Source organism: Sinocyclocheilus anshuiensis, unplaced genomic scaffold, assembly GCF_001515605.1.
Source record: "Sinocyclocheilus anshuiensis isolate Anshui unplaced genomic scaffold, SAMN03320099.WGS_v1.1 scaffold437, whole genome shotgun sequence".
NCBI lineage: Eukaryota > Metazoa > Chordata > Actinopteri > Cypriniformes > Cyprinidae > Sinocyclocheilus > Sinocyclocheilus anshuiensis.
Genome location: NW_015539902.1, coordinates 1412938 through 1424462, shown reverse-complemented (window position 1 = coordinate 1424462; position 11525 = coordinate 1412938). Strand labels below are relative to the sequence as shown.

General features: G+C 39.9%; 1 protein-coding gene across 1 annotated transcript in view; it reads left to right on the top strand.

The window, feature by feature from the left end:
- Nucleotides 1–146: 146 nt before the first annotated feature.
- Nucleotides 147–11525, top strand: part of LOC107686135 (homeobox protein cut-like 1) — a 150420-nt gene continuing 139041 nt past the window's right edge. Inside the window, exon 1 of the mRNA XM_016482994.1 lies at nucleotides 147–1244. Coding sequence (XP_016338480.1) covers nucleotides 1182–1244 — 63 coding nt within the window. The 5' untranslated portion in view covers nucleotides 147–1181. The remainder of the gene's footprint in view (nucleotides 1245–11525) is intronic.

Here is an 11525-nt window from a genome sequence, read left to right as displayed (position 1 = left end):
TAATTTCATTTAATAGTATAATCACTAGCTAAGTAGTATTTAATTTTTACCACTAATTTTATAATAATAATAATAATAATATTAATAATTCTACTTAATAAATTATGTATTTATGTAATCATCGTAATCACTGTCCAGCAATTAACACTGTTGGCTAAACAATGATTTGTTATCATCATTAATTGTGACAATTAATACGATTACTTTGGATCATCACCATGTATCATAAACAATGAGGTGAGACGATACTACACACATCCAATAGAGGTCGCTGCTCTCCAAGTTCAAGTTCAAAAGCAGTATTTGCAATTCATCAGGAATCGACCGGACAAGGGTTTATGTTATAACATCAAATTATCTAATGCCACCATCTTAAACACCGTCCATAACCATTTAAAATGCATGTCGCTTCATGCAGTATTTATATGGAGAACGGTTAGATTGTGTTTCATTTGATTTAAGCTATCGATCGCCGTATCCACATTCTTCACGCAAGAATGCCCATAAAATCAATATAATATATGTATTGGTTTTTGAGTACAAACAGAGGGTTGCTGGACATATAGACGACCAACAGCAAAAACATTATAAGACAACTGCGTACACGCAAGAACATATGATATATTTTCAACAGGATTAAAAATAAAAACAAATCAGAAATCAATATATCGGGTGTACGATCACAACAACAGGCCAGAAGGTTCTTCATCTGACCATGAGAAACATAAAACCACTCAAGCGGCGCGTTGCGTTCGCGTTGCTCGCATGGTCGCGTCAGATCTGATCAGCGTCTCGTAATATCTATCTATAGTGATAATAAAAAATCAATAACCGTATAAACTCTCTTCTTTTAACGGATGAAAACGTATCCAGCATCCCCCTCCCGTTCCTGCGCCACGGGGAGCTCGACTCAACGCGGAAACTCCATCCCGCGTTTTCTGCCTTTTATTGAGGACGCTCTCAATAATTGTTTTCAGCAGTCCTATTCAATATCGCAGGTCGGCGTTCGTTCGATAACTCCGTTCCTCGCGCGCCCGCGCCGTTCGATCTGCTCCGCTCCGTGTTTTGCGCGCGGTCCCCCGCCTCTCTCTCTCTCTCTCTCGTGCTCTCTCTCTCGCTGAACTCCAGCCCCTCTCGCGCTCTCTCTATCAGCCTTTCATTCCGTCTCAATATGTCTCAAGATGGCGGCCAATGCGGGATCCATGTTTCAATATTGGAAACGCTTTGATTTGCAGCAGCTCCAGGTCAGCTCCCTTTCGCTTTGTATTCGCGGTGTGTGCCGGTGAGCCGGTCCCGGGGAGCGTCGCGCTGAGAGGCCGGCGCGTTGCTCTCGCGTCGGCTCTTTCGCCGGGTTCGGTGCCCATTGATTAAAGCGGCTCTCGCGCTGATCGGAAATTGATCCTCTTTGTTCAATTCCCATCGATCAACCATCACGGTCAAGGTGGATGCGGCCACTTTGGCAACGGGAGCCCTTAGGTTTCTCGATTCTTTCCCGCTCCTTTCCATCTCCAGGATGTTTTGGGAATAGTTTGTGCCGAAGAGATTTAGATAGTATGTTTGTGGAAATAATTTTGTGTTTAGAAGTGTCGCGCTACACGGGTGGCGCTGTGCTGGACCGAGACGTTATTGCTTAGTAACGAGAGAGGAGTTAGACTGCCTTCCTTGTTAGATTTCACCTCGTTTATTGTTTACTAGCACTTTTTATGTGACTTTAGAAGTTTATGAAGTTAGCAAACGCAAAGTTCAGCTTAGTAGGTAAGTTTAAAGTGAAGACGGAATTGGCTGCTAAACCTGCGCCAGACAGGAACAATTAAACACAAAACAAGAAACAAACACGAACAGATGAACGTGTTTTTTGGGGGGAAATATAGATGTGAGACTCTAGAAAAGACGGTTTATTTGGTTATTCAGTTACAGAGCCTGACTAAATGGCTCATTACAACAAATTAATGCCATTTCACTCTGTCTTGTTTTTTTCTTCACATAACGTTAACTTGTGTTCTACAGAAATATGGATCAAATGAGCGTTTAAACGCAGGTGGGAACGTAAATATTCTGTTTGCTCTGCAGTTGTTTTGGTTTAATGTTGTGGTATTAGTTTTTAAAATTGATTAGTTGTCAAAGTCAGAAATCTTTAGTTATTTGTAGTGTTCTTGTTGTAGGAGTATGAAGTGCATTTGTCGCGTTTGGTTAGGCTTAAACAACAGACCCATGATTATATAAATTATTGATTAAGAGTTTATGTATTTATGAACTGAGGTCGCAAAGCTTAGCTATAAAAAAAATCGCTGACCTATTTTCCGAACGAACTTTAAATGTCCTCTTACCAGTAACCATTTATAAATCTTCATAAACATTCCGAGTCATTTAAAAATCGATATCATTCGATAATAACATGAAAACGAGCTTTTTAGATCGATTAGGTTTTCTACGTTAAAAGTATAGAAGATTTGTCATATTTTTAATAAATAACGTTCATGTTAAAATATTTTTTTTGTCAAAGATGCTAATATAAACGTAAATTAAAGCAAAATGTAGAATACTATATATGTGCATGTGTTGCAGTAAGCTTTGAAATGCTATTCAGCTTTTGTGTATCATTAATCTGTAATAGTCAAAACATTGCCAGACTCCTTGCATGTCAGATGTTTTGCTGTTTGATTATGTTGTGTTCTAGGAAAATCGTTTATTCAATTAGGGTTCAGACATATAGTGTTGAACATAAAAGGACCACACACACAGCTGGGCATATTCTGATGTGGTGACTAAATTTTCAGTGCTCTCCCTCGCTCCCTCCTCTCTCTCCCCCTCTCTCTCTCTCTCTCTCTCTCTCTCTCTCTCTCTCTCTCTCTCTCTCTATCTATCTATCTATCTGTCTCCCAGGCTGATAAGAACTGGCATCAGGCGAGTTCAGGCTTTGATGATGTCATGAAAGCTATTTATCAACTTGTTTTCTCTCTTGCTACTTTTGTGTCTTTTCTATTCAAATCTTATTTTTCAGAATGTTTTAAATTAGTTAATTTCTTGTTTTGTTCTGATTAACTTCACTGATTTATGCTTAATTGATGCCTCTGTGAATCAGATGTCTCATATTACCCTGCAAAAACCACACCAGACAGTGGAATAAAGTCATCTTAATTATAATTTCCTGTGACTCCAAACAGACCTTTTTGTCTCAAATATCCCCACCTTTTTGTTTGCCAGTGTCACCTGCCTCCTCCTGTCACCACGTGGCTCTGAGGTTTGCGAATGCAGGTGAGGTGTAAGTGTACCTCACTTGGTGTGTGGTCCCGAGTTTTCGTGCGTCAATGTGGAGAGATTAGCGATTGACGCAGGCAGTTCTGCCACCATCAAGATGTGAGCAGAGTCTCTTGTCTGGACCTGTGTTGGGCCCCTGTGATGACTTTAAAATGTGTTTGATATCTTTAATGAGGGGCACATGGGCCGGCTGCGGTACACTGTGTACCTAAACACCATACGAGCATAATCTGTTGCGTTTTCGGTTTCTCTGTGTGGTTACTGTATGAATGGTGCTGCTATATCTTTGAGATCTTCTACTGTACGCCTGTGAAGAGTTTTAGCAGATTAGGCTGCCAGACGTTATACTCATAGTTGGATGTGCCGTCATCCACTTTTCTTACTCTAATAGATAATTAACAGATAACTTGTAATCTTGGTTAATAATTTATTGGACGAGTACAGGGATGCATTTGAATATTTTTAAGGAGATTCATCACTTGCAGATGGAGTGTTTTCATTAAACATCACTTAATGAATCGAGCACGGAGCACCTGTATTTTGACTGTTTTAATAATAACTGTCTGACTGACACCTGGCTGGATTCGAAAGAATGGGGAAAGTCCCTAAAAAGTGAGCAGGAATGTCTCCATGTGTCTGTGAAAATGCGGGAAAACTACTTTTAGGCATGGTTTTAAAGCTGACATGAAAGATGAATAAGAACAACAGCGTCTCTGTGGAGCCCACCCCACACATTCACACAGACTCAGAGCCTGACCACTTCAAAACCAAGCCAACTATATATGAGGCCCCAAAACAACACACATATTTGCATGTGGTCTCTCCAAATTTAGTCTCAAAGTAAAGCACGTCAATTGACTCTTGTATTTGTCTAATTTCACAATTTAGACTGATAATAAATTCTGCGAGGCCCTTTGATTTTTTTATTTTTATTTTTAAGATTTTATTTTGGCGTTTTATGCCTTTATTTCGATAGGACATTATAGTGACAGGAAGTGAAGTCACAGTGGGGGTCAGAAAGGGAGGGGGGCGGGATCGGGAAAGGTCCGTGAGCCGGGACTCAAACTCGGGATGCCCGAAGCACAACGGCGCTACATGTCGGCGCACTGCCTTTGATTGTTTTTGATTTGCACTTTGAGGAAACCAAAAACATTTGGTCTGAATTTGACCGAAATTTTACAAAAAAAAATAAAAAAATAAAAATAAAAACACTTTTGTGAAAATTAGTAGCTTTTTCACATTCATAAAGAATATAGTGAAGTACTTAAATTGACTCTTGTATTTTTATTATTTCACAGTTTAGACAGATAATAAATTATGCAACAAAAAACATTTTTGGATATGTAATAACACATCATTTAAGGAACAATTATCACTATTAAAGGGTTACTCCACCCCAAATTGAAAATGTTGTCATTAATCACTTACCCCCATGTCGTTCCAAACCCGTAAAAGCTTAATTCGTCTTCGGAACACAATTTAAGATATTTTGGATGAAAACCAGGAGGCTTGTGACTGTCCCATTCACTGCCAAGTAAATTACACTGTCAAGGTCCAGAAAAGTATGAAAGACATCGTCAGAATAGTCCATCTGCCATCAGTGGTTCAACCGTAACGTTATGAAGCGACGAGGATACTTTTTGTATGCGAAGAAAACAAAAATAATGACTTTATTCAACAATTTGTCTCCTCTGTGTCTCTCCGCATCACCGTAGCGCCATTTTGGAGATTATGCGCTGAACGCAAGCAGCATACGCTCTTCTGTGTCAGCCACGCTGCACGGATGCGCTGTTTTTGTTCAAATCAAAGCGTAAATACACGTAGAAAACGTATCCTGTTACTTGGCAGTGGATGGGACAGTCACAAGCCTCCCGGTTTTCATCCAAAATATCTTAAATTGTGTTCCGAAGACGAACGAAGCTTTTACGGGTTTGGAATGACATGGGGGTAAGTGATTAATGACAAAATTTTCATTTTGGGCTGGAGTATCCCTTTAAGTAGCATGCATATTACTAACATGTTGGCTGTTTATTAGTACTTATAAAGCATTTATTAATGCCTTATTTAGCATGACCGTGTTTTAGATCTCTTAACCTTACCCCATACCTAAACTTAACAGCTACCTTACTAAATATTAATAAACCGCAAATTGGGAGTTTATTGAGGCAAAAGTCATAGTTAATAGTGAGAACTGGACCTTAAATAAAGTGTGACCATTATTTGCTCTATATTTGATGAAATTGTACAGTAAAAGAAAAAAATTGTGATTTGTGTACATTAATAGCCTTTTCATATTTGTAAAAATATGAAGAATGTTAGATATGCAGCATGAAGTCCATCTGTGGTGGTTTTACTTTACCGTTTCCTTTGCTGCTTGTGACAGGAAAGTAATTTGTCCGAATTTTTTTTTTTTTGTGAATTGTATACATTAATAGCATTTTCATCTTTGGAAAGGCATTAACACTATAATAAAGCAGTTCAGTTGACTGTTAATAAATTTTGCGAGGCCCTTTGAGTGTCTTAATATGCACTTTTGAGAAAACATTTTCATATATATTATTTGGTCTAAATTTGACCGAATTGTACAGAAAAAAAACCTTTTTGTGTGAATCGTGTACACTAATAGCCTTTTCATATTTGTAAAGACATGACAAATATTACATATATAAGATCCAACTGTAGTGCTTTCTCAGTACAGTTTTCTTTCCTGTGTGTGACAGGAGATTTAGTCTGTTGCCTTGCTTTGGTTATTAAAAAGTAGCGGTGCTTGTCGCTGAAAATAATAGGTTAGCAGCACTTTCAGATCTGGTACTTGAGCACCTTTGTTCTACTACCAGTTCAGCCCAGACGTCGATAATCCCACAGTATTTGAATTACCTGTTCTGGGAGGTGCTGTGATCTAAAATGTGTTTTTTTTCTCTGTGTAGTTGTCTGCCATCTCATGTGATCAGGCCGGCAATGGTGGTTCTTGTGTGCTAAATACTTGATGATGATGTATTTTTATTCGGTCTGAAGGGGGAATCAAACCGTTCCTAAGGCAGTTCACCAGCCCGTGATGTATTTTAGCTTGTGTATATGATAAAGCTGTGTGTGCTTAAATATATATTTATAGATGCGTGCTTAAATAGATGTTTTTTTACTGGAATATATAATATGAAGTGACTAAATAGTTAATGAAGTGTTTTAAGTGAGTGCTTTTTATAGGCTGACCCCTCTTTCCTTTGCTGATCTGCTGTACTCGGTTGCTGGAGATAAAGATGGCAGGAAGAATTCAGTGGCCATGGGAATCGGAGGGGAGGCCATGTGCCAGCACACTCTTTTTCTCTCTCTGTCTTTCTCTCGGTCACCCTCTCTCAGACGCTCATACACACGGTCATTACCTCACTGACTGCCCCCTTTTGCTGTGTCTGAGGGCTGGGGTTTCACAGGGGGGCCCGCTCCCCTCCCGCCCCACACAGGGAAGCCAGAACTCTGACGCCACCAGCATAATTAGCCGTCCATTTCAAATAGAGCCCGAGTTGGAGGAGGGGATGAGAGCACTCGCCCCTCCCACCCCTTCTCTCTTCCTCTCTTTTTCTCTCTTTCTCACTTCCTTTCGTTCATACTTTATGGCGTGTTTGGTCTGCGTGCCCCGTGCACTCTGGAAATTCTTCCAGTTTGAAGGAATTTAACGCGTCTGATTTGTTTTTCAGCAGCTGAATTGAGAAAAAAAGCAAATTGCAAAAGAAAACTAAAGTTTAATGGCACTATAATGGTCTTTTTCTGTATTCAACTTTTTAAAAAGTAATTTTTAAGTCATGCAAATCTAATAGACCCTTTAAACTTTCTTGATGAATGTTTCTTGTTTTATTGTGACTGATTTATCTGTGCATTTTATTTCAAATTAAGAAAGTTTGTTTTTTTAAACTTACATTAAAATGTGGTAAATTAGCTCCCTTTGAAATTACTTTACTTTGTTGCTGATATCACCAAGGCCACACTGTCTATTTGATAATGTAACTAATAGTCAAACAGTCTGGTTTTAGTTGACTGACATTGAGTGTAGCTTTTGATATTTAAAGCCATTTTATTCTATCAATTCCTCATTGATAAAAAGTTCTAACCTAATTATTTTTTTTTGCTCAGTATTGTTTCATTTGGAAATGTCAAATTGCAAAAGTAAAATGGGTTGAAATGGCAGTTAATGCTGACTTGTACAACTTTACGATCACAAATTGTAAAATGAAAATTACAGAATGAAATGTTTAAAATTGTTAGAAAACTTCAGTTGCTTGTTTTTTAAATAAAGGTCTGGAACATTGTTTCCTGGTGGTCGTTCAAAAACTACTTAAAGCCCTGAACAGGAGAAAATGGACTGCTGAATAATATTTATGTAAAATAGTGTTAAAACAATGCATCAGGTTATTACTGTGATAGACTGTGGAAAAAGGTTAGAACAGCGTTATTTGCTTCTGTTCAGAAACATCTGGAAAGAGTTTGAGGGAAGTAGTTCTGAATTAAGAGCCATGGGAAAGAGATCTGCTCCGATTGCCCTCTTTCCTGAGCGAAGGAAAGAGAGAGAGAGAGATAAAGGGAAGTTTAGTCCAAATGGTCTTTTTGTATGTTGTCACTTAAAACAGATTTTATACTTAAGAATCATTATGACTGTCATCTTGTTCCATGTTATCTGTTCCATGTCATTTGGATTTATCGGTTTTAATGGTTACATTAAACAAAATTTACAGTGCTTTCATGCAGGTTGTACGTTTAGATTCTGTCATAAACAACCATTTTAAACCTAGCTGGATCACGCTAACATTTGTTATGATTACCCCATCGTTGAACGTTTCGCACTGCAACCCGATCCATTGTTTTCAGACAAGATTCACCAACTCTGTGATGAGAAGAGCATGTTTTTATTTCCAGTCTTTGCTGCCATTTTGAGGCTCGGCCGCACCACCCTAATTCGCCGCAGATATGTTTAAAAAATCACAACTGCGGAGATCAAAGGCCTTGACAAAGCCTGCGACTTTACTGTGCATAAAACTAATGAGGTGCATCTTTCTGGTGTTTATTCATAAGTAAGTTGCTCCATCTCCAAACTGACGCCACTGAACTCATTTTTCTCGTCCTAACATTTTGTTCTCCTTAAATTGTAACTAAAATAGTTTCTTGTTGACTTCAACCACAAATTATTGGTGAAACTAGCTAGTGCTAATGTTAAACTGCTAGTAATCAGTGACTCCACTTAAAAATGAAATAAAAATGGACTATTTACTTTCCAAAAACAAAGTTTTACGTTGCCGTTTTACGTTGACTTCTCCTGTGTGTGTGATTGGTGAAACTAGCTGGCAGTGAAGCCAAACCGCTATTTATCTTAACACAAAATGACTTGTCATGATGTTGTATTCGGTCCAAACAGCAGGCAGACGCCATCCCTCGCTCGATAATTTACTGGGTGAGATTTTGTTTGAAAAATAGAGATTGTATTTGCTCTTTAAATATCAGAGTATTGATCGCACGTGGCGGCAGCGGGCGAAGACTCGCAGTCGGAACTGTTAATGTGTGGGAGACTCGAGAGGCTGGAATCTCACTCACATGCCATGTTTGATAAAAGCCCAGCTCTTAGGGGGCTATGAACAGTCCATTTCAGCTGAGGCGAGGAGGAGGCGCGCATCTCTCTTTCTCCCTTTATCTCTCTCATGCTTTCTTACCGCTCCCTGTGAGAGATGATTGAAAAGCCGGAGTTTCCATCAGCGGCCGTCAGCTGTAAATGTACTCAGACTGCTGAAACAGCCCTGTGTTGTTGCTGACCGTGGCATGGGCCAGAGGATGTTGCGCCGTATTGCATTGTGTGTAGTGTGCCAGCATAATCAGGTGTGCTTTCCTGAGCGAAGGAAAGAGAGAGAGAGAGATAAAGGGAAGTTTAGTCCAAATGGTCTTTTTGTATGTTGTCACTTAAAACAGATTTTATACTTAAGAATCATTATGACTGTCATCTTGTTCCATGTTATCTGTTCCATGTCATTTGGATTTATCGGTTTTAATGGTTACATTAAACAAAATTTACAGTGCTTTCATGCAGGTTGTACGTTTAGATTCTGTCATAAACAACCATTTTAAACCTAGCTGGATCACGCTAACATTTGTTATGATTACCCCATCGTTGAACGTTTCGCACTGCAACCCGATCCATTGTTTTCAGACAAGATTCACCAACTCTGTGATGAGAAGAGCATGTTTTTATTTCCAGTCTTTGCTGCCATTTTGAGGCTCGGCCGCACCACCCTAATTCGCCGCAGATATGTTTAAAAAATCACAACTGCGGAGATCAAAGGCCTTGACAAAGCCTGCGACTTTACTGTGCATAAAACTAATGAGGTGCATCTTTCTGGTGTTTATTCATAAGTAAGTTGCTCCATCTCCAAACTGACGCCACTGAACTCATTTTTCTCGTCCTAACATTTTGTTCTCCTTAAATTGTAACTAAAATAGTTTCTTGTTGACTTCAACCACAAATTATTGGTGAAACTAGCTAGTGCTAATGTTAAACTGCTAGTAATCAGTGACTCCACTTAAAAATGAAATAAAAATGGACTATTTACTTTCCAAAAACAAAGTTTTACGTTGCCGTTTTACGTTGACTTCTCCTGTGTGTGTGATTGGTGAAACTAGCTGGCAGTGAAGCCAAACCGCTATTTATCTTAACACAAAATGACTTGTCATGATGTTGTATTCGGTCCAAACAGCAGGCAGACGTCATCCCTCGCTCGATAATTTACTGGGTGAGATTTTGTTTGAAAAATAGAGATTGTATTTGCTCTTTAAATATCAGAGTATTGATCGCACGTGGCGGCAGCGGGCGAAGACTCGCAGTCGGAACTGTTAATGTGTGGGAGACTCGAGAGGCTGGAATCTCACTCACATGCCATGTTTGATAAAAGCCCAGCTCTTAGAGGGCTATGAACAGTCCATTTCAGCTGAGGCGAGGAGGAGGCGCGCATCTCTCTTTCTCCCTTTATCTCTCTCATGCTTTCTTACCGCTCCCTGTGAGAGATGATTGAAAAGCCGGAGTTTCCATCAGCGGCCGTCAGCTGTAAATGTACTCAGACTGCTGAAACAGCCCTGTGTTGTTGCTGACCGTGGCATGGGCCAGAGGATGTTGCGCCGTATTGCATTGTGTGTAGTGTGCCAGCATAATCAGGTGTGAATAAGTAGGTCAGCTGTGGCCTGTGTTTCGCGTTGCCGGTTGGTATTTCTGACAGCAGCCGAGAGTTTTTTTTTTTGTGCAGTTGCGTTTTTTTTTTGGTGGTTTGCGGATTGTTGACGTTGAAGACTGTTTGCGGGAAGAGAGGGCATTCGCAGCTTGTGTGTTCAGATGAAGGATGAATCACATTTGTGTTGGGTTACATAAGATGCCAACTCTTTGGGGGGCGACCCGAGCTCTTTATCTTTTTGCACTCCGTGTTTCTGCTTCTTTCATTCGTTTCACATTCAGACTCTCTCTGGTTGGCACGTAGCCTCAGTTTGATTGCCAACTGAGAAAGTGCCATGGCGGTATCAGGATACCTGTCGTAAGGTGACACACTCTTTTGTCTCGCGCGGCGTCTACCTTTGAGTACATTCTGTCGAGAGACATCTGGACTGCTGTTTAACTTAGCTGTCTTGAGCATAAACAGGTGTTTTTGTGACTAAATGAATGGATTAACCAGCAGACCCAGACACCGTTTCACTCTAGACTCCAATGCCAAATTTTTTTTAACCTTGTGCCGTGTGCGTAATCCTAGAGATATAAATAGCCTTCCTCAATAAGAACTGGAAGGAAGGGCACATGCACAGCAACCTTCATATGTTTCATTGTGGTGCATTTGCCTAATTTATATTCAAAGTAACGGTAAAAAAGTAGTCTGTATAGAGTCGCTTTGAGGCCTTGTGGCCTTTTGACTTCTGTGGTTTAGGCATAGGGTTAGGCGGTGTCTACCAAATTGCCATCGGATGATGTCTACAGTGAAACATCGTGATGGACGATGACATCAGGAGGCGGGGTTAGGGGGTGTGCCCGAAGCGTGAATCCGTATGCAGAAAGGCACAGAAAACAAATAACGTGTTCTACGGAGCCACTAAAGGGACATGGTTAGCCGCTTGTTAGCGGTAGACTATTACATTACAGTACATGAAAGTTCACTTACCACATACACAGAGTAAGGAGAGATGACTGATAGGACAATGGCGAATGATTTGCAGATACTGAGCACCACTGACAAATATCTAATCTTGTAAAATGTGTG